This window comes from Peromyscus maniculatus, chromosome 4 (genome assembly GCF_049852395.1).
Source record: "Peromyscus maniculatus bairdii isolate BWxNUB_F1_BW_parent chromosome 4, HU_Pman_BW_mat_3.1, whole genome shotgun sequence".
Taxonomy (NCBI): Eukaryota; Metazoa; Chordata; class Mammalia; order Rodentia; family Cricetidae; genus Peromyscus; species Peromyscus maniculatus.
Window position 1 is genome coordinate 85,349,853 of NC_134855.1, and position 23,438 is coordinate 85,373,290.

Consider the following 23,438-nt stretch of genomic DNA (forward strand, 5'->3'; position numbering starts at 1 on the left):
GATAACTAGTTTCTCCAAAATACTAGTTTGTAGTATTGACCACAGTTCGAGACCTTTGGAATGCAGGCTATACTAACAAGGTGTGTTATATAATATTTCTAAATGAATATTTAATGAAAAATTGTATCTGATCTTAGCCCCCCCTTTTTTTAGAATCTAGATCTACTTAAAATATTAACTAGACTTTGAAGATTCAGGAGAGTTCTATTTACATTGTGAAATGGAAGACAAGGTAAACTTAGTACATGTTAATCTACTTGTACAAGTTAGATAACAAAACCAGAAATCATCATTCATTTTCTCATCCAGAGAGACACACATTTGATGATGAGCAAGTACTATATGTCATGGAGTATACAAAGCTTTGAAGTTAGAAGTCATTCAAGACACAGCCATACTTTAAAGATCATATAACATGGAATTAACCAAAAAGAATACTGTAAGATCTTGAATAGATGTTGCATAATTTGTGATAAAGAATAGTGGAGGGACATTTAAATTAAACTGGAATTTTCTGGATAATTTCACTGTGGTGATATTTTATTTGTACTGAAATGTTATTTTAATTTTATGTTAATAAATAAAGTTGCCCTGGGGTCAGAGCTATTAGAGCCATAGCAAGAGCATGGTGGTTAGAAGAGCTAGGTAGATTTCTGTGTGTTCAGGGATACAGCCAGTATTGGAGACATACGCCTTTAAGACCTGGAGGGCGGTACTTACAGGCAGTGATGAGGCAGTCATATGGTTGAGTTTACAACCAATGAGAAGGCAGAACAGAAAGATTATTTAAACAGGGACACAGGAAGTACCTCCCTCTCTCGGGGAAGCTAGGAGCACTGCAGGAGGTAAGATTTTATCTCTGAGCTCTGACCTCTCGGCTTTTCTCTTTTACCTTGGCTCTGTGTTTCTTATTTTAATAATACGATTGGTTACATCTACATCTGGCGCCCAACGTGACAAGAATCCATTAAAAACTGCTTGGGGCCGGCTCCCTAGCCGGAGCAGCCAGCTCCCTAGCCCCGGCCCAGGTCTGCTTGGGCTCAGGCTGGACTGTGAGCTGCTTGCTTAAAGCCAGTGCTACAAACAGCTCAGGCCTGCCCTGCTAAACAGGGCCCCTGGCTGTAAAGCCAAGCCTTGACTCGGCTCAAGAGGGAACAAGTGGCTGGCTTTAAGCTTTAGCCGGCTACCCCTTCGCTTTCACTTTCACTTTCACTTTCACTTTCACTTTTGCTTTCTCTCTGTCTCTCTGTTTCTCTCTCTCTCTCTCTCTCTCTCTCTCTCTCTCTCTCTCTCTCTCTCTCTGGATTTACACCTAGGACTCTAGGTGGCTGTTTTGAAATTCGCTCGGATTTCTACTGTTCTACGCAGATTTGGTAAGTCATAAAGGAAATTATTTAAAAGACAAATTTTTTCCACATTTAAAAAAAATGGGTTTCCTGTGTACATTGGAAGAAAATTGGGTTTTGTTTGAAATTTTAGGCAGTCTGACAATGGAACAACTATATGAAAAGATTAGTATTATGGGAATTATGCAGTTAATCACCATGCTTATTCTCATTTTACTATTTAAAAAGATAGTCGATTTAAGTGCCAGGATAACAGCTTTAGAAAAACCTGTTAATTTTAACAGTGAAGTTGGTTCAAGTTTGGATCATAAGGTTACAGAAAGAAAGCCTGTTTTCACACAATCATCCTTAATTTATCCTGTAACCGTACAGCAGATGCCTGATCAAATGGCTACACAAAATATCTGGGCTCCAATTGAACTGATGGATTTTAAAAGGTTTAAGGAGGCAATAGTATCTTATGGCATGCATTCCCCATATGTAAAGCAAATGTTAAACTCTTGGTCAACATATAATAGGATTATACCACAGGACTGGCGGGACCTTGCACAAGCTGTTCTGGAACCCAGCCAGAGAATTCAATTTCTGACTTGGTTTAAGGAGGAAGCTAGAAACGTAGAAACACAATGGAGGGATAAAGGAATACAAGTTTGTCAGGATCAGCTTATTGGAGAAGGCCAATATGCTTCAATACAAACACAATGTTTATATGATGTTCAAACCGTAATTTTATGTCGAATGGCAGCCTTGAATGCATGGGACAGAGTTGATGAACCAGGAAAAAAACATGAGTCATTCACAAAGGTTATGCAAGGCCCTAAAGAATCTTTCACAGATTTTTTAGAAAGACTGGCTTCAGCAGTAAACAGAATGGTCTCAGGATCAGAAGCTAGTAAGGCAATAATTGAAGCTTTGGCATTTGAGAATGCGAATGCAGCATGCAAAAGAATAATCAGGCCGTTAAGGGCAAGATCTGCACCTTTGGAAGATTGGATTAGAGAAACAATTAATGTTGAGGTTGATGAGCATGATACGTGGGTAGGAGAAGTAATTTCAAAAGGTTTGAGGAGTGTTAGATGTTTTGGGTGTGGAAAGCAAGGACATTTTAAAAGGGACTGTAAACAGGTCAATCCTAGAAGCAATGTTTCTTCAAGGAACAATGGCAACAGAATGCCCCTTCCTTCTGGAGTATGCAGAAGGTGTGGTAAGGGAAAACACTGGACCAACGAATGTAGATCAACAAAGGACAGACAGGGTAATCCTTTGCCTCAGTTTTCGGGAAACTCCCGGAGGGGCCTCATGCAGGCCCCCATAGCAAAACCAGTTCAAACCTTTCCTGCAGCTGTAGAGGAAATCCCTGCTCTGAGCGATTAAATAACCAAATGACTATTGGAATAAATCATGCTGGTCAGGATGATGAAACAGAGAGAATAGAAAATTCAGGAGAAAACATAAAGAAAATTTTTTGGCAAACTTCTATTAATGAACAGAGACCAAAATTAACGATAAAAATAAATGGTGTTTTGTTGTCTGGTCTGGTAGACACAGGTGCGGACATTACCATAATTGCACCAGAATTTTGGCATCCAGCTTGGCCTCTTCAGGAGGTAAACGTTCAACTGTTAGGAATTGGGACATTATCTGGAGTGAAACAGAGTGCAAGATGGCTGGAATGTATAGGTCCAGAAGGACAGAGAGGAAAATTAAAACCATATGTCGCTAACATAGCTATGAACCTGTGGGGTCGAGACTTGTTGCAACAATGGAATACTCAGATTAAAATCCCTCCAATCTCAGAAACAAATCATAAACTAGCACATGTTTCTGAGAGAAATATTAGAAGGCATTATTTTGAGTGGTCACCAGCCATCCATATTATACAAGAACAGGGCACAACAACTGATAATCTTCCAAAAATACCAACAGCTCTACCTTTAAAATGGTTAACAGACAAGCCTGTATGGGTTCAGCAATGGCCTTTAACAACAGAGAAACTCCAGGCTTTAGAAGAGCTGGTAAAAGAACAGTTAAATGCTCAGCATATTGAACAGTCAACCAGCCCTTGGAATTCTCCTGTATTTGTTATTAAAAAGAAATCTGGTAAATGGAGAATGGTAACAGACCTTAGAGCAATTAACAAAGTAATTCAGCCGATGGGCTCTCTACAATCTGGAATTCCTTTGCCTACTCTGTTACCAAAAGGATGGCCTCTCATAGTTATTGATTTAAAAGACTGTTTCTTTTCAATACCCTTACAAGAAAAGGACAAAGAAAGATTTGCTTTCACAGTGCCTACTTATAATAATTCTCAACCGGTTAAAAGATTTCAATGGAGGGTCCTCCCACAGGGAATGTTAAATAGCCCAACTCTGTGCCAATATTTTGTACAACAGCCATTGGAAGTGATACGTAAAAAATTTCCTAAATCTATAATTTATCATTATATGGATGATATTTTACTAGCTGACTCAAATGCAGATACTTTAGAAAGAATGTTTGAAGAAGTAAAGAAAATTTTGCCTTGCTGGGGATTACAAATTGCTCCTGAAAAAATACAAAGAGGAGATTCTATTAATTATTTAGGATATAAAATAGAGCTACAAAAAATTAGACCCCAAAAGGTGCAAATTAGGAGAGATAGACTACAGACTCTTAACGACTTTCAAAGATTATTTGGAGATATTTCTCATCTACGAACTATTGTTGGGGTAAAAAATGATGAACTGACTAATTTGTTCAAAACCTTAGAAGGTGACAAGGACTTAAATAGTCCAAGAGAATTATCACCTGAAGCTGAGAAAGAATTGGCCTTGGTAGAAAAGAAAGTACATGAAGGGCACGTGGATCGTATTGATCCAAAGCTGGATTGCATTTTGGTTATTTTACCTTCTAGGCATTCCCCTACTGGAATATTAATGCAGAGGGAAGATATTATATTGGAATGGATATTTTTACCAAATAAACCAAATAAAAAATTAAAAACTTATGGGGAAAAAATCTCTGACTTGATTTGGAAAGGAAAATTGAGACTTCGTCAATTAGCAGGAATAGACCCAGCAGAAATTGTCGTACCTTTAACTAAGGAGGACATTGAAAAATTATGGACAGAAAGTGAACCTTGGCAAAGAGCTTGCAGTAATTTTTTGGGAGAAATTAACAGCAAATATCCCAAAAGCAACAGAATTGATTTTATAAAGAGAGCTGATTGGATCTTGCCTCGAATTGTACGGCAAAAACCCATATCTGGAGTTCGTACATTTTATACAGATGCCAACAAACAAGGAAAGGCAGGTTACAAATCAGAAAATTTAAGTAAAGTGGTACAAAGTCCTTATAATTCAGTGCAAAAATCAGAATTGTATGCTATTCTGTTGGTATTAATGGATTTTTCAGAACCTCTCAACATAGTAACTGACTCTCAGTATGCTGAAAGAGTGGTGTTACATATTGAGACTGCAGAATTTATCCCTGATGCTTCAGAATTAACTTCACTATTTATTCAATTACAAGATACAATCAGGAAAAGGAGTCATCCTTTATATATAACTCACATCCGATCTCATACTGGTCTGCCAGGCCCTCTAGCACAAGGCAATGATGAGATTGATAAATTATTGATAGGAAATGTGCTGGAGGCCTCAGAATTTCATAAAAAACATCATGTCAATAGTAAAGGTTTAAAAAAGGATTTTCCCATAACCTGGCAACAAGCCAAAGAAATAGTAAAGAAATGTCCTACTTGTTCCTTCTATAATCAAACACCATTACCAGCAGGATGTAACCCAAAGGGTACTCAGAGGAATGAAATCTGGCAGATGGACGTGTTTCACTTTGCAGAATTTGGAAAACTGAAATATGTACACCACACTATCGATACTTATTCAGGATTTCAATGGGCAACTGCTTTGAGTTCTGAAAAAGCTGATTCTGTAATCACTCATTTGCTAGAAGTTATGGCCATTATGGGTATACCTGCACAAATCAAAACTGACAATGCTCCATCATATGTCTCTGTTAAAATGAAACAGTTTTTTGCTTATTACAATATAAAGCATATTACAGGTATACCACATAATCCTACAGGTCAAGCAGTTATAGAAAGATCAAACAGAACTCTAAAGGATATGCTAAATAAACAGAAAGGAGTAACAAAAACCCCCAGAAATAGACTGCATAATGCTCTATTAACTTTGAATTTTCTGAATGCCAATGAGAAAGGAACAACAGCTGCAGAGAGACATTGGGTAATAGAAAAAACTACAGAATTAAATCAGCCTATATACTTTAAGGATGTGCTGACCTCAGAATGGAAGCCAGGGTATGTATTACGTTGGGGACGAGGTTTTGCTTTTGTTTCTATAGGAGAAGATAAGCTGTGGGTACCATCAAAATTGATAAAGGTTCGATTTGAACAAGAGAAACCTCTTAATTAGAGGAGGTGATAGTTCATCAACCAGCATGAACATCCAATTTAAACTAACTTGTACCTGTAACACATGTCTTTTCATTTAATCAGATAATAACTTGCCAAAAAGGAACATCCCCAAAATTAGTCTTGGGGGAAGGTTTTTGTTTTTGTCTTTTAGGAGAATGAAGGTTAAGGAATCTGAAGGACACAAGACAAATGAGACAACTGAAGAAAAAGGACAAATCATCTATCCCAGGAAACAGAGTATATTGGAGTATATGGCATATGGGTATATATTATCTAAAAAAAATTTTATGTCTTCTTAAATGTTTGTTTCTGCTTTTCTCTAAAGATTTAACACTATTGGTTTTCTAATAGTCCCAGTTCAATTAAAATTTAAAGCTGACTTTGGAGTTGGAGAATGGCTCTCTCCTTCTTTAAACTCAAGCATGTTGTTAAAATGAAAATACAAACTCCCTGTATCATGACAGAATAAAAGAGCCATTTTCTGCTATGGGACAGGACAAAAGCCAAATTAATTAAGGGACTATTCTATTACTAATCTCAACTCTTTGATTCTATTCTGATTCTTTAAACTTTTCTTAAAGTATAAATTTTATATCAAAATTTACAAGATTAATATATATATACATTTTAAACTTTGTTAAGATATGAATGGTCATATAGAGTACTAACTAATTCTAGAAAAAAGGCTTCAATTAGCTGCATATATATGTCTTTGTGTTCGAGTCTCTTATCAGTTTTCTGCAGGAAATCACGGCCAGGCCTAACATCAACTGAAGTCTCCGGAAAGAAGATGGGGCCCCACCACAACAACAACAACAACAACAACAATTCCACGTGGACAATAATAATATCACTAAACTGACAAACATCATCTACAGATCAGCTTTGAACTACAAGGTGCTCAGAGCAATTTTGAGATGACTAGCTGAGATGATCCAGTCTCAAAGACTACTTGAATAAGGACTTGAGATAAACCCTGAACTTTGGCTTTATACACAGACTGGATAATAATGAAGGATATAGTTACCTTTCCTAGAATTTGACAATTAACCTAAATTTTTCTTTCAGGATAAAGATAACTTCACCCATACCCAGCAGGAAGCAATTTTAAGAATATGACACCCACATTGCCAAAGAAGTGGTGTGGGGCGGGTGGTTTTTTGGTTCTTTTAATGGGTTTTGGGTCTGGGATAATTTTCAATTGTTTAGGGGGGTTGGTTACAAGTTGTTGTCAAGGGTTAGGAAAAAGGCTAAGCAAAGGAGATTAGATTTAAGGTTCTTGTTTAAAAAAAAAAAAAGAAAGAAAGAAAAGAAAAAGACAATTACTAGTTTTAAATACTTTACATTATTACCAACTATTAGGATATAAAGAAATGAAAGTTAGTAGTTAGACATTACAATAGAAATTGTAGTCATATTAGATATGTTTTAAAAATTGAGCAGATGTATTTTAGACAGGTCATCTTCAAACCCTTCAGAGATCTAACGAATATGGCATTTAAAATGTTTTAATAACTTAGAAATTTTTCTTTTTTGAGACATGTCGGCTCCTGGCAGTACCAATCTACTTCAGAGAAAATATGGGCATTGAAGAAACTGCATATGGAGTTAATTTTCATTGTGGCAAAAGTTAGCCACTGGACAACAAAGTATCCTCAAATCAACAGGACAAAATGGACAGACAGAACACGAAACAAAGGACTACCGATTCCTGCCAAAACAAGTATGGTTATGGCTTTATCAAAAGGCATCTTCTGAGGCCAGGACAATATGGCACCATCCCTGAAGTGGACTTCACAATCCGGAAAAGGTACAGTGTCCTTTTCTTAGAAGGCAGCTGAACAGGCAGTGGGCCGATGGCTTCTGTTGTGCAATGGAACAGCAACTAAAGCTCACGCCTCTCAATAGTAGACTGGCATTTAATAGAGGGATGTGGAGAAGGGCATGCTTAGATGAAGCCATATATACACAGCCAAGAAGAATGGACAGCTGAATTCAAAAACCATCAACAATTTCCAGAATTTAAAATCCTGAATCATGACATGACACTAGTGGAATTCAGGTGTTTCTGGTACATGGACTGCTCTCACCCAGTGTGAGGTTGAACTGTTGACCTTGTGTACAACCTACTTCACAAATGAGTCTGTCAGATACCATAAGCCTATAGGCTGAAGATGATGCCCCAACACTGTGGAGAAACCTCAGGTGACTGTCCAGGCAGCTGGCTGTTTCTGTCAACTCACAAAATTTTTGGAAGCTGCTTTTGTGCACTTCCTGTTTTTATTTTTGTTAGCTAATATTATTTCCTTCTTGGGTCTCTGAGGGAGTTGAAGATTAGTTAGTTATAGTTGAAGATTAATTAGGATAGAAAGTGAATTAGATACATTTTGGACTTACTAAAATAGGATAGATAAGGGAATTATTTTCTCTGATTTGTCAAATACAAATGGACTAGACATCGTTTAGGTATTTGTTACTTGTATATATTGTATATAGTTATTGTACTTTTGTATATAGTTTTTCTTTTGTTAGTTATAACCTTTTGCCTTTTTTCTTTTTATTAAAATAGAAAAGGGGAAATGTGGTGATATTTTATTTGTACTGAAATGTTATTTTAATTTTATGTTAATAAATAAAGTTGCCCTGGGGTCAGAGCTATTAGAGCCATAGCAAGAGCATGGTGGTTAGAAGAGCTAGGTAGATTTCTGTGTGTTCAGGGATACAGCCAGTATTGGAGACATACGCCTTTAAGACCTGGAGGGCGGTACTTACAGGCAGTGATGAGGCAGTCATGTGGTTGAGTTTACAACCAATGAGAAGGCAGAACAGAAAGATTATTTAAACAGGGACACAGGAAGTACCTCCCTCTCTCGGGGAAGCTAGGAGCACTGCAGGAGGTAAGATTTTATCTCTGAGCTCTGACCTCTCGGCTTTTCTCTTTTACCTTGGCTCTGTGTTTCTTATTTTAATAATACGATTGGTTACATCTACATTTCACAGAAGGCATGGCAACTGTTTTTGAAAGATTGATGGAATAAGACTTTAGCTAAATGGACAGAATGTAGACAGTAAGAGTTATGATGCAATGTTATTAAATAATGTAAAAGTAGTTTATTGTATTATAAGGTTGATGAAAGGATTGGGATGAATTCAGAGAACCTTCTTGAAAAAATATAGGCCAGATCCAGTGGCCTCCTGTGGTCAGTGGAAATACTTCATCTCACCCTGAAAACTTCACTGCACCATGGAAAATCTCTGTAGATTTTACAATAGATAAAATCTGTTGTACAGAGTATTATTTCAACATTAATTTAAAGCAATCAGTGACATATTTAATGGACGAATAGTATCTTGTTACTGAATATTTTACTTGTACTATGAAATGTTCACAATATGTCATCTACAAAAAGGGCTCCTTTCATGAACATTTGTTGCAATGGTACTGGTGCTCCATTATAATGTTCAGCCAACTCTATACTATTTCCTTAACACCTAAGACTTCTGGGCCCTAAAGCCTGTTACTCTCTTGTAAAAACTTATTTAATATTTGTATTTCTTGATGCAGTAAGAAGGGATTATGTTGCTCTTTTTATCTAGGTGAAAGCCCAAAAGATGCTTTTAATATGTGCCCCAAAATACAGTTGCTGGAACTGAGTTAAATAAATAAGTTCCGGAGAAAATAAGAATACACATTCCAAACATAATTTATATTTAGCTTTAGAATACACTTGGAACTTCTCACCACATAGATTTACACTCTGAGCCTTATAAAAAAAGTTTACTCATCTATTAGATAATGAGCTCTCCCTGTACTATAAAAATCTGATCTTGGGCTTGTGAACATTCCCTAGGCCAACCCAATGACCTAATAGTGAGCAGGCAGTAAAATGGACACTGAATTGTGCATTAAACATACATTCTGGTTTCTCGGAGAGAGAGAGAGAAAAAAAAAAAAAACAGCCACAATACTAAACTAGATAATCCAATCTAGCAGCTGCTGATTTCAGTTTTACTTTAAATATCAGGCAAAAAATGGGAGTAGAAAGAACAGGAGGATTACACATGTAATTAGAGCGCACTCATTTTAATTTAATTAGCCTATGATGGTTGAGAAAATATAACTATTGTTTTCATTCTTTTAATAGCTTAGAAGTGAAAACATAAAGAGTTCTACTAAAATCTTCTCATGTAATAAAATATGCCTCTAAATATATACTGTTTACCCAAGATAAAATGAAGTCTTTCTAGGTATAGCAAGTGTTATAACAAGCAAGCTGCTGCTATTCTAATCTTCTACCATATGGGTATGTTCAAATGACGTAGGCAATGAAAATGGATTATCTCAATTTGGTGAGGAGGTAATTCATTTTCTCATAGTTATCATAATATAAATATAATTTGCATTTCAAATGTGCATGTTAAATTCCATGAATCAGTTTTCTAAACTTTTAAGCCAATATTCTATGAATAAATCTATAACACTAATTGGGAGCCAGCATAGATATATTAAAATGTAGGTCTACAATGAAATTTGCATTTGTTAGAAAATAAAAACCATAACTTATTTGCAATAAGCAAAGCATGCTCTCTTATATTAGTAATGAGCAAAATAATCATCAATATAATATGTATAATAAAGGTGAGTCAAGAATTAGCCTTACAGAAACTTTAAGCTTCAGAAGCAAAGGCTAAAAGCAAAACCCAGAAAACCTTAAACTTTCTTCAATGAGGAAAAATACATATTTTAGAAAGTTGACATCATGTGCATATAGAAGAAAATGATTTATTTTTGTCTTTTTCTTGCTTTCAAAAAATTCTTTTTTATTGATTTTAAGTTTGCATTAAAAAATGGGGTTTATTATGACCTTTTCATGCACACCTCACTCTTTTGCCCACCCTCATAGTACTCCATGTCCCTGATTCCCTCTTTCTGCCCCATTCAAACTGTTTCCCTTCTGCTTTATGCATGGGAACGAATTTCATAAAATATGAACTGTTCAGGGCAAAAGGCAGGAATAATGGAGAAACAATAACAAAAATTGTCCAGAAACGGAGAAAAAAAACTCCTAAATTTCATATGGAAGCACAAAGGGCTCCTGTTAGCCAAAGCAATCTCAAGAAAAAAGAGAACCAATTCCTGATCTCAGATTATACTACAGAGCCATAGTAAAAAACAAAACAAAACAGGGAAGTACTAGCAGAAAACAGGCACACAGTCCTGTGGTATAAAGCCGAATTGCTCACTGATGTTCACAAACCCCTCACAAACAGGCAGAGTGAGAGAGGGTGGTGAGGGTAATGTGGCAGGAGTATAAGCAAGGTATGATGTACAAGGCAATAGTGCTGTATCACTTTTCAAATAGAGATCTGAACAAATGCTAATTGCTCTAGATAAGACAACAAAGACAGAGCTAAGCAATAATTCCACTGAAGTTCTGATGGTGAACTAAGGAGACTTTGTTAGGGGTTTCCTCACTTGTGGGAATGGGAGGGGTTATTTTCAGGAGAACAGGTGATCTCAAAAGCCCAAATTCCCACCCTAACATGGGTGAGAGCTGCTAGGTGCAGCGTAAGCAGAGCCTTCCACTGGAATTAGGCTTCTCTCTCCTATGTACTATAGTATCCCAAGACTACATGTGGCAGGCAGGATTCCTGTCACTGAAGGGGAGGGGCAGACAGGAGCAAGTTTCTGTAATCCCAAGGAAAGACCCAAGTAGTTCTGCCCAGTTCTGAGAGGGTGTGCCCATAGGCCTGATCTTGTGGGATCGCTTGTAAGTAATAACAACTGCTCTCATTTCAAGATGGTAAAGCTACATCATATCCACAATATATATATATACATGCAAATGCTAAGATGAAACCCATTATTTCTTATGCCAATTTTAATAATTAATTTTAAAAAGTAAATCAGAGAGGGGAAAAAGTGGAGTCATACTTGGGAGTTGTGAAAGGTTCTCTCAGCCTGTTCATGGTGTTCTGAGAAGGTACCACAGACTTGAATAAGCTAGGACTACAGGAATGTGTTCCATCCTGGAGGTCAGAAAGTCTAAGCGGAAGTTATCTGCAGTCCAGTTTCTAGTAAGGGCACCTCCTCTGCTCAAAAGGCATCTTACTGTGTCATATAGAGTACACGGGGCAAAGATAAAGGTTGTGGCCTCACAGAAGACGGATGGGTACTTTCCTTCAACTTTTTGTAAAGGGCACTAATTCCATTCAAGGGGCTCTGCTATCATGGATTAATCACTTCAAAAAAGACACCATATCCAGGGACCAGAGAGACAACCTGAAGGTTCATAGCACTGTTTGCTCTTTCAGAAGAGTTGGATTTGAGCCCAGCACCCCAACAGGCTGACTCCCAAACATCTATAACTTCAGTTTTGGAGGCCCCAACACCCTTTTCTGACCTCCTTGGGTACTAAGCATACACACACTGTGCAAATAGATAGACATGCAGGCAACGCACCCACACACTTTTTAAAGAAGGATTCATTACTTAATAATAATCTGTGCAACATAAATATGAAGGGCACAAATATTTAAGAACAAAAGAGAGATGGAGAAATTTCTTAAATCTAAGAAGTAAAGAAGAGAAGCCACGGCAAATACACTTGTCTGGAATCCCCAAAAACCAGAATGACATCAAACAGGAGCAACATAGGAGCAGAGGTCTTCACTGCAGACTGTGGCTACAGGTAAAGCACAGTCAAAATTCACTATCCTTGACTACTGCTTTCATGATACCGTCTTCCATTTGCTATCTAGACAGAAGCTAGCAGTCAAGCAAAGAAGGGTCATGATATAAACGTAAGTAGACATCACTGTGGATAAAGAAAGATACAAGGACAAACAGTGACTGTGCAGCACACCAGTGAGAATTCAAGATGTGGGTCAACCTAGAAAGCTGGAAGAAGCAGTTCATTTTATATATGTAGGATATGGAAAACTCCTGAACATATCTATCACCTGTTCTCCAAGTTACTATTAAAATTGCACATAAGGAGCACAGTTAAGTATTTCCTGTGCCACATACAGTAAGTGTTTTGAGCACAGTGCAGACATTAGATCTTCTTCCTCTGAAATCCATCTCACTCCAAACCATGTGCCCTTTCCTCGTGGCATCTATATTTCACATTCTACCATATTTCAAGGTAAACAAGACAAAACAGGTTAAGGAATGGCAATGTTCAAGGTACTCAAAGCCTCTAGGTCAACTTGCCTTTCAAGGCAAAAGAATCTTAAAACATGTCCTTCCAAAACACCATTAATTTCTGCCTTGTTTAAACCTTAATAAACACTTGTTATCAAAAGTATTCTTTTTCCATGCCTTGAGCTATTGACTGGGGACAAAAACATCTGTTAGATACAGCTTCTATCTTTGGTGAGCAAGAATATACAATGTGTCCACTTTCCTATCTCAGTGCTGGGCACCCAATCTGGCTTGAACCTATACATGCCTTGTGTATGCAGTCAATCTCTGAGTTTCTATGTGTATCAGTTCTGTTGTGTCTGGAAGACACTGATTCCTTGGAGTCATCCATCACCTTTGGCTTTTACAACCTTTCTGCCTTCCTCTTCCACACAGACCCCTGAGGGAAGGAGTATGATAAAAGCATCCCATTTAGAACTGAGTGCTCTATTGTCTGTCATGTTTACATAGTCCAGTTGGTCTCTATGGTAATTCCTAAGTATTGCAAAGAAGTTTCTCTAATGTGGGTTGAGTGAGGAACTGATGCATGGGTATAGAAGTATGTCATTAGGAGTCATTTTATTGCTATATTCCTGTAGCAGAATAATAGTAGTAGGCTTTCCCCCAGGCCCATGACATACTGAGTCTTAGGTTCTTGGCCACTTAAACAGTGTCAGGCATGGGTTCTACCTCACAGAATGAGCCTGAAATACAATAAAAAAAGTAACTGACTACTCCCATAACATTTGTGCCACTATTGCCCCAGTGTATCTTGCAGGCAGGTTGCTGCTTTAGGTTGCAGGACTTGTAGCTGGGTGATATTGATGATTACTTTTCTCCTCTGGTAGCATGAAGAGTACCTTTTAGTACCATGAAGGTTATTCACTGGGGTCAAGCTTCTAGTTAACATCACTGTGTTGGATAACACAGTAAGTATTGTCTTCAACAACAGGGCCTTATCATCATGTTGTAGAAAGCAACCAATAGCCTGTGGTATTTGGGGGGCTCCATGGGACATGTTTGACCAATGACTCAACAAGATGTAACCTATTCCTGGCACTAGAGGTTTTCCTTGTTGGTGAATTATATAACCTACTATTTGGAGGCTTAATTTAGATTCCTTTCTTATATGCATATATTTTAGGAAGTTTCTACAGTAGTAGCTTTCCACATAGTTTTTCAAATGGTCTTTAGTGTTTGTTAATTGTCCCTCCCTACAGTCCATCCCTTACCCCTCTCTTCTATCACTCTTCCTATTTAATCCTTCTATTCTGGTTTCACCTTTATCTGTCCATAACACTATCATCTATTTTCTCTTCCTTTGGGAATCCTCTCCACTCTGTCCCCACCCCACTCCCTTACTAGGTAGCTAACCTCTGTGCTTATTTGGATTGTAGCACAAATAACTGAAAGCTTAGAATTTAATATCCAGGGGCTGGAATGATGGCTCAGTAGTTCAGAGCAGGCTGATCTTCCAGAAAACATGGATTCAATTCCCAGCATCCACATGGCAGCTCACTACTGTCTGTAACTCCAGCTCCAGGAGTTCTAACACCTTCACACAGATATACATACAGGCAAAATACCTATGAATGTAAATAACATTCACAATAGAAGAGGAAACATGTATTTATCTTTTTAGGTTTGGGCTATCTCTTCCACCCCCAAAAAAAGGTATCTGCAATTCTTACCTTCTGGCAAAGGGAACATTCGTCTTTTCCAGCAGATCATATCAACACACTCCAGGGTAGGCTGAATGTTAGGAGTAGTTGGCGAACACAAAACAAATGCCATGGTTTAGTTTCTGTTTTTTTGTTTTGTTTTGTTTTGTTTTTGTGGGCTTTTTATTTTGTTACTCTTTTCCTTCTAAATTATTCTGTTTGGGTACTTTGGTCATAGAGACAAAAAGGTAACTAACAGCTATACAACAGACTGAAAGGATTTTCATTTCTTTTTTTTTTTTTTTTTTTTGGTTTTTCGAGACAGGGTTTCTCTGTGTAGCTTTGCGCCTTTCCTGGAGCTCACTTGGTAGCCCAGGCTGGCCTCGAACTCACAGAGATCCACCTGGCTCTGCCTCCCGAGTGCTGGGATTAAAGGCGTGCGCCACCACGCCCGGCTGCGGATTTTCATTTCTTAATCACCCATTAGAACTTCTACTTTTTCTGGGCCATGGTGGTGCATGCCTTTAGTGTCAGCACTCTGGAGGCAGAGGCAGGTGGATCTCTGTGGGTTTGAGGCCAGCCTGGTCTACAGAGCTAGTTCTAGGACAGCCAAGCCTACACAAAGAAATCCTGTCTCAAAAAACAAAGGACAACAACAAAAAACCCCCGAACAAGAAAAGAAAGTCTACTTTCAGTTAATGGTCTCTATCTTCCCATTTTTAATGTAACTCTAAAAGTTCTAACAAATTTATACCAATGTAGCTATCAATGCACCGCTACTCAAAATCATAAAATTAATTTAAAAATGATGAGATGTAATGTAGCTGGTAGACATTCCAGCTTTAATCTGGAAGTTCCAACCCCCAATGAGGCTTCGGTAACTCTCACACCTACAAGGCGGGGCCAAGAGAGGACCCTGAAGACCTGAGATCTGGATGCACCAGCTCTCTTGATTCCTGGACCCTGGACGCTGGAGGTAGACTGAGCAGAGTTCTCTAGAGAACACCGCTGGACTGCGCGATACCTTTCCCAGACCCTATTACCTATCCCTTCACTTGTAAGTTACCCCACAAAATAAACCTCCCTTTTAACTACATGGAGTGGCCTTAATAATTTCACCAAAAATGTATTTTTTTTTCTTTTTGGTAACTTGGAAGAATTCTTAGTCATGTGACTTGGCAAGTATAAAGAAAGTAGTCCAACCCTACAATATCACCAAGTCATGTAGAATAGTTTCCTAGAGGTGAACACAAGCCTTTCACAAATTTTACCCAGAATCTTGTACTTCATGTTCTTCTTCTTGGGTAAATGACTTGATCTTGGAAACATACATTTGTTCACTGGTTTATGAGCTCAAGCAGTCTATATTATTTATTTACTCCCTATTCATCCTTCTGTGTACAGCAGTAAAATTTTGTCACACGAACCTCAAATCTTTCCAAATTTAACATCCATCTCTTTTCCTTCGTCATGTACAACTTCAAGGCAAGACTGCAGCTTCTTTATAGTCTTGGCTCTAACATCTACTAATGAGAAAAAGTGAGTCACTTACTTTTTGTTTCGAAGTTTTCTCATCTTCAAATAGAGATAACAATGGTACCTGATACAGTCTGAACTATCCCTTCCAAGCTCAGGGGTTGAACACTTACGCTGCATCTAGTAGTGCTGTATTGGGAAGCTTATCTCCTTCAGAAGGTAGGACCAAACTGACAGAAGTGGATCACCATGAACAAGTGTTTGAAGGATTTACTCAAACTGTAGTTCTGGCCTCTCTCTCTCTCTGCTTCCTGGTATGTCGCTGGGCCTAAATTCTGATGCCAAGGACGTAGCCACTACACCGTGGACTAAATGTGCCAGAATCAGAAAACAAATCTAGCCTCTTGTTTCTGTCATGTATTTCATGACAGTGATACAAAAAAATGAATACAATATCTGCCAGTTATACATCCTGAGATAATCAGACCTAGAAAACTACTTAATATGTCTTTTTAAATAAGTCATGAAATTGTTTTCATGGGTCTTAATTAGCATTTTATGAAATGGAATGGAAGAATAGGAATATTAAGTATTATATAAAGTTAAATTAAGATTACCTCTAATGAAACAATTTTCTTAAAATCATTCACATATTTGGCTACATTCTATGAATTTGTTCAAAATGTACATTTTTTGTTTTATAAATATTTTTAACCTAAAATTTTTTCACATAATGTATTTTGATCGTGTTTCCCCTTCCCCAACTGTAGCAAGAATTGTAACAGGTCTTAATAAAATCAAACCTGGAGCCAGGTACTGGGGTCAACGCTGGAAGATCAGAGAAGCAGAACAAGCCACAGCTATCTCACCTTGAAATTCCTCAGCTGATCCTGTTTCCTCAGACTGGAAGCCTCTTTGTCCTTATCCAAATGGATCTCAGCTGAACTGCTTCTCAAAAGCCTGAAAGCTTAACCAGACTATAGTTCCTTGTCCTCACACCTTAAATACCTTTCTGCCTCCTGCCATTACTTCTTGGGATTAAAGGTGTGAGTCACTATGCTTGGCTGTTTACAATGTGGCCTTGAACTCACAGAGATCCAGGCGAATATCTGCCTCTGGAATGCTGGGATTAAAGGCGTGTGCTGCCACTGCCTAACCTCTATGTTTAATATTGTGGCTGTTCTGTTTTCTGACTCCAGATAAGTTTATTAGGGTGCACAATATTTTGGGGAACACAATACCACCACACCCAACTCCTCCCAGAACCTCCCCACGATCCTACCCATCCAACTATATGACATATCTTTGAACTACAGATGGTGGTCTATTATCTTTTCACATATTTTTGATAACACAGTTGTCTAAAAAATGAATGTTGTAAATATAACCTTTGCCCATGGTATATCAACATTACAGGATGGAATTATTTTTTGTGAAAGTAAAACCACTGAACTTTGGTTTAAAATTCCCAAGGCTTGATGAATGTGTTTATTTCATAAGTATGTTTTGTACTAACTAGTTTTCATGAAATTTCTAAGTCCTGAGAGGTATAAAGAAATTAAGACATGTAGCTTATATCATTACTAAGCTTACAGTATAAGGCAAAATAGACAGCAATCAGATAATTTCATAAATATTAAATTTTGGTTATGTTCATGACAGTTAATAAGTATAGTATGTTCTAAGATAATATGGTATCAGTATTATTCTAGTCTAGAACATCTGTGATGATTTACGGAGGAAATGAATTCCAGCCACGACCAGATGAATGTTACCTTGGTAAAGGAAGTAGGAATGTTACAACAGGAAAGAATGTTTGTTTATAAGTGGTGATAACAGAATATTCAAAGATCCCTAACAGTAAGGAGAATAGCACATTGAAAGGAACTATGAAACAAGTCATCACAACAGACAGAAGAGACATGCCAAGGAGTTAACCTAGAGCAGACCATGTTGGACCCTGTTCAAGATCTTGCTCTTGTACTTAAGAGCAATGGAAAGGCACCAGAGTACTTAAATGAGGGAACTATTTTAATAAAATTTTCATTTTATCAAAACTGGTCATGCTGTATAAAGTTAATGGAGAAAAAAATTGGAAAGTTGGAAGACTAGGAATTACCATTGTCTAGCAATATTATCATGTAAGATAGCTAATCTTACCAACTTAATGGTATTGAGAATCATCTAAGTTAGTGAGGCACATCTCTGGGTAGTGTATTAATTAATGGGGAGAACCTGCCCTGAATGCAGTGAGTACCATCCTATAGCCCAGGGGCCAGAAGGAATTTAAAAAAAAAAAAAGAGGTTTTTTTTTTTTTTTAGAAAGTGTCGGCATTCTCTTTTTCTAGTTCCTGGAGAACATAACCTGAGCTGCTATGCAAAACCAGATTCAACTGCTTTGGCTTTGCCAGAGAATATACGTAAATTACTTCTAGTAACTGTCATTTGGTGGAAAGCACATATGAAGCAACCTGAAGCCATGAATTAAAGACTTTTCCCTGTTTTGACTTCATATGCAAATGTGACAAAAATTGAGATTTTTTTAACTTAAGAAGAGAATGTAAATGTCAAACATCTAATGTAAAGATAATACATACATAATTATGAATATATTGCATCATACAGATAAATTCCCAATTACATCACTATGGAGGAAAGTTCTTAAATTGCTGAAAGCAATAAATGCCTAGCTTTTAAAAATTTGCTTGAAAAAACACAATAATGAAATCAGCATAATTTCTCTTTCCCTCTTCAAACATTTCTATATTTTCTGAACCTATTACATGAAATGCATACTGCTCCTCAAGTCATTAGAAAGGATCCTATATGTTTTTAAATTGCCTTGAACATCCATTTTCCAGTAAGCTAAGACTAAACTGCGTGCCCCGCTGCTCCAATTTAAATGTGTTTCCTTGGCATAGTCTTCAGAGGCAGTGGGGAAAGGTACAGTTTTCAAACAGCAGGAAATCTAACGTGTCATCTTTTCTGAAAGAGCTAAAATTGGTTAACAGAAAAGTCAGCATTTGCCTGAATTGTTCAGTTTTCAGAAAAATGCTGGTTTCTAACTTAGTTTTGACAGGGTAAATAATATGAAAATTTTCAGAAGTGTAAAGCATTTTAAAATGACAGGAACACAAATACATAAAGAAGTAATTATTTTCTCAAAAGATGTTCACATTAAAGTAAAAAACTACTCATTTCATTGTGTTCTCTAACACAAACTGTGGTTCCTTGTTTCAAGAAGATAATATTTCATTAAACATCCAGTATTCCCAGAAATGACTTCCATTCAAATTTTTCTTGTGTCCATTTTGTACTACTGATATATATAGGTGTCTATATATGTGTGTATGTATATATATACACTATACAATAATACACTGTATATTATAATTTACATGAATATGCATACATGTGGTCATACAAGTATAGCTTCTTTTAGCTACTGTTTTCTTCTCCAAAACCTCCTGTCACCAAGTCCTCAATAAGTACCTATGCAGACTACACACACACACACACACACACACACACACACACACACACACACACACAATGTTTAAGCCCAAGGAGTTATCTTGTTAGACACTGCCTTTTTTATTCAGACAAAAAAGCATATATTTATATTAGTATTATAAATAGCCTTTAAATTTATTATGTGTTTGCTCCCTATATCTTCATTAGCAAAATTATACTTCTCCATAGTGTACCATTATAAGTTCATTACCTTCATTACCACTGCTAAGTTGGATCATCTTTTCAAAGTGTTCTGTGAAGAAATCTAACAAGAATTTTTATGTCCATTTTGACAGTTGGATTTTGTGCTCTTCTTATCAAAACTCATTCTATATAAATATATATCAGACTTCATTCTCAAATTTACTGTTTAAAAATTGGTGTATCATCTTATAACCAGGATTTTCTATTTTATAGAATATGATTTCTAAATTGATTTATAGATCTGTGAGTGTGATTAGGGAAATTTCTCAAATTGAAATTAACTCTATACTGTTCCTTCAGTTTACTTTTAGAATTTTATTACCATTTTTTCACACATTTTTCCCTCTGTTGGAAGTCACTTTTTAATGTAATATAAAAATAGAGGTCCATTTTTTTTCTGTAAAGCTGAAAGGCACATCAATCCTATTTATTATAATATGCTATTTTACTAATAAGTATAAATATTTTTGTCATTCTTTAAATTGTTTTACTTAGTGGAATCTGTTTCCAGAATCTCTAAGAACTCACTGGGCCTATTCTCATGACAATGCCATACTGATTAATTATAATCATTTTACAGTATTACCTGATATCTGGCAATATAGGCTTCCTCTGTTTTTTATTCAAAAATATGTCCTTTCTATCTACTATAAAAAATATCACATCATTCAAATAAAAAACAAAATATCAGTTAAGATGAAATTGAAATGCTTTCTGGAGGTGGATTACATAGATAAATGTTTTTCAGGAAAAAACTAGGTTTCCAGAAAGAGTAATTTCTTCTACCCCCAAACAAATGTTTCCCTTTGTTCAGATCTTGTACAGCATTTAATAAAGTCACACTTTATCTGAAAGAGAAAAATTGATAAACTTATTATTAACAATTTTATTTACTTTTAGGGCCTCTTGTGAATGGAGTTTTAACACCATTTCTTATAACAGGTATTTAAATTTACATGGATATTTAAATTTACAGGTAGCGATTTTATCATATCACGTGTTGGGTTTTTATTTTTAATTATGTGTTGTGTGTGTGTGTGTGTGTGTGTGTGTGTGTGTGTGTGTGTGTGCGCGCGCGTGCGTGTGCGTGTGCATATGTATAGGGGTGGGAGTGAAGTACATGTGTGAGTGCAGCTGCCAGCAGACTACAGAGGTACTGGATCCTCTGGCGGATGTGTTACAGGTGATTGTGAGCTGCCCTACATGGGTCTGGGAACTGAAAATGGATCCTTTACAAGAAGCCTCACATTGTAGAAAGAGAGAACTCCCACAGGTTGTTCTCTGAACTCTACAAGTGTACTGTGGTACACACATGTACAAAGGAATAATCAAATAAATGTAAATGATTTCCCTTATATTCTTTTGTTTACCTGGGAATTTTTAATAAAAACAGCTAGATAATTTTTATTTCTTTCAAACTTTTATATGTCTAACACTAATAGCTTCCATATCTACAAAATGAAAAATATTATGCTTGGTAAAATAAAATCTACTTAAAATAAATACTACTATGTTACATTGAAGAAATGAGAAAGACCTAAAAAATTTTTTTAAAAAGCACCATGTTGTTGAACCACATTTTCATATTATTTCTAGAGAAAATGAGAAAATGAGATCAAGCTGACAGACTTTCAGAAGAATGTACATTACTGAGAATTTCATTGAGAGCATGAATCTTTCTCTTTAGATCTGGACAATCTGTTGAAAGCATGGTTGAAAACATCCTCCACCTGAATGTGGAATGATTCTACTCTTAGACTCTAGATGAACTTCCCCGTGGCCATACTGTGCTATTTGACCAAAGATGCCATTTCATTGTTAGATAGTGGTAAGTAATAACGAGTTCCCATAAAGTCAAATTCCAGTCTGTTTTCCTGATTCCAGGTGCTGAGTGTGACAGAATAAAAATCTCTATTCCTGAAAATAGTCCTTAAACTGGGAAACAGTCACCTAAGTTCCATGACACTTTCTCTTCTCGAGTAAAGTATTATAAACACCATATGATGCCATTTTACTGTATGAGTCACACGATTCTCTAGTGATTGCTCATAATACAAATTAAGACAATATTTAATGTGTGTGTGTGTGTGTGTGTGTGTGTGTGTGTGTGTGTGTGTGTGTGTGCCCATGAGTGTGGGTATATGTGAGTATTCAAGCCATTGCACGTATGGGGAGATCAGAGATCAGTGGACAACGTGTAGACCTTGGCTCTGTCCTCCCACCACATGAGACTCATGGACTGAACTCAGGTAGTCAGGCTTGGAGGCATGCACACTTGCCTGCTGAACCATCTCTGTGATCCTATTTATTCATTTTAAAAGTGGCAGCATGAGAGCCCACTAGCTCTAGCAAAAGGATAAATCTCTATGTGAATTTCAGAAAATTCAGAGAAGCAGGTGTATTATTGTCAGATATAAATACTCTGTGAGATCTCCTACTTTATTCAGCTCAATTTCTAGAAAGTAACTACTAAAGTTTTTCATTGTATTGTATTGTGTAATATTTTGAGAAGATGTCTTCATATCTTGCCCAGGTAGGCCTTACATTCCTGGTCTCAAGATTGAGATCCATGTGCCTCTGCTTGGTGAGCAGTACATACTAGAGGTAAACATCACTAAATACAGCTAACAAGAATGATTTCCTGACAGTATGCTAATTGTCAAAATAGTGTTTCTGAAAATTTTCAACATATATTTAATCTTATATACTGGAGGCATTGTTTTGTATTTTATTCCCACAGATTTAGAAAGTATATGTGCATTAATGCCATTACTTTATGTGGCATTGTAGACATTGTTTACATGAATTCTGTCTTTTGCAGGGATGTGTCTGAACAGTGAAATAGCCAATTAGGAAAAAAAGAGTACAACATTCAAGGTAAAGTGAATTCCAGGGAGAGAACCCAAACCTGGTGAAACTGGGCACCAAAAGCAAATACAGTATTACTTACGGATACGCTTTGGCAAGCTGCTCGGCAAGTGCATAAGCTGTTGGGTCTCGGTCTAAAGCATAGACAGTAATATCTGGTTCCTTCTGCAGCATGGCTTTTGTGTGTCCTCCTGAACCAAATGTCATATCTAGAAAAACCTTACCAACATAGAAAAAAAAATTACTCTTTAGCATTAACATAAAAACATTGTTTTGAACTCCTTTAATTTGTAAAAGTAGACAACTAGGAACAAACATAAAAATAGTGTTGTTTGCCTTATATTCAAATTTTCAGAAATGAGACTTGGCTTTATTTTGAGCTTTAAGTGTTTTAAAAAAGGAAACCTCATCAAAATATCAGTAAAATCCACTAGAAAACCAAGTTATATTAATATTTCCCCATGAGGTCAAACTGGCCACTCTGCCATGATGCTAGCTTTATAGTGCTTTATAGCCAGTAAAACTGGCTGGAGGTGGATTACATAGACAAATGTTTTTCAGGAAAAAAATAGGTTTTCAGAAAGAGTAATTTCTTCTACTCCCAAACAAATATGTTTCCCTATAATAATAATGTCACATTATTGGAGATGGCTTAAAATTGGAGTGGCTGACATCATACTGATTTCATTAAATACTTGCAATGAAATCTAGATATATTCATGAAGATGGGAATGAGAATAGATATTCCT

The 23,438-nt window shown here is 36.7% G+C and overlaps 1 protein-coding gene across 5 annotated transcripts in view; it reads right to left on the reverse strand.

Moving 5' to 3' along the window:
* Nucleotides 1-23,438, reverse strand: part of Mettl15 (methyltransferase 15, mitochondrial 12S rRNA N4-cytidine) — a 170,457-nt gene that overhangs the window by 79,819 nt on the left and 67,200 nt on the right. For all 5 annotated transcript variants that reach the window (XR_013050632.1, XM_015999240.3, XM_015999237.3 and 2 more), the window contains one exon: nucleotides 22,772-22,908. Coding sequence is in view for 4 of the 5 variants with exons in the window: in XM_015999240.3 (XP_015854726.1) it covers nucleotides 22,772-22,908 (137 nt within the window). In the remaining variant the exon portion in view is untranslated. The remainder of the gene's footprint in view (nucleotides 1-22,771; nucleotides 22,909-23,438) is intronic.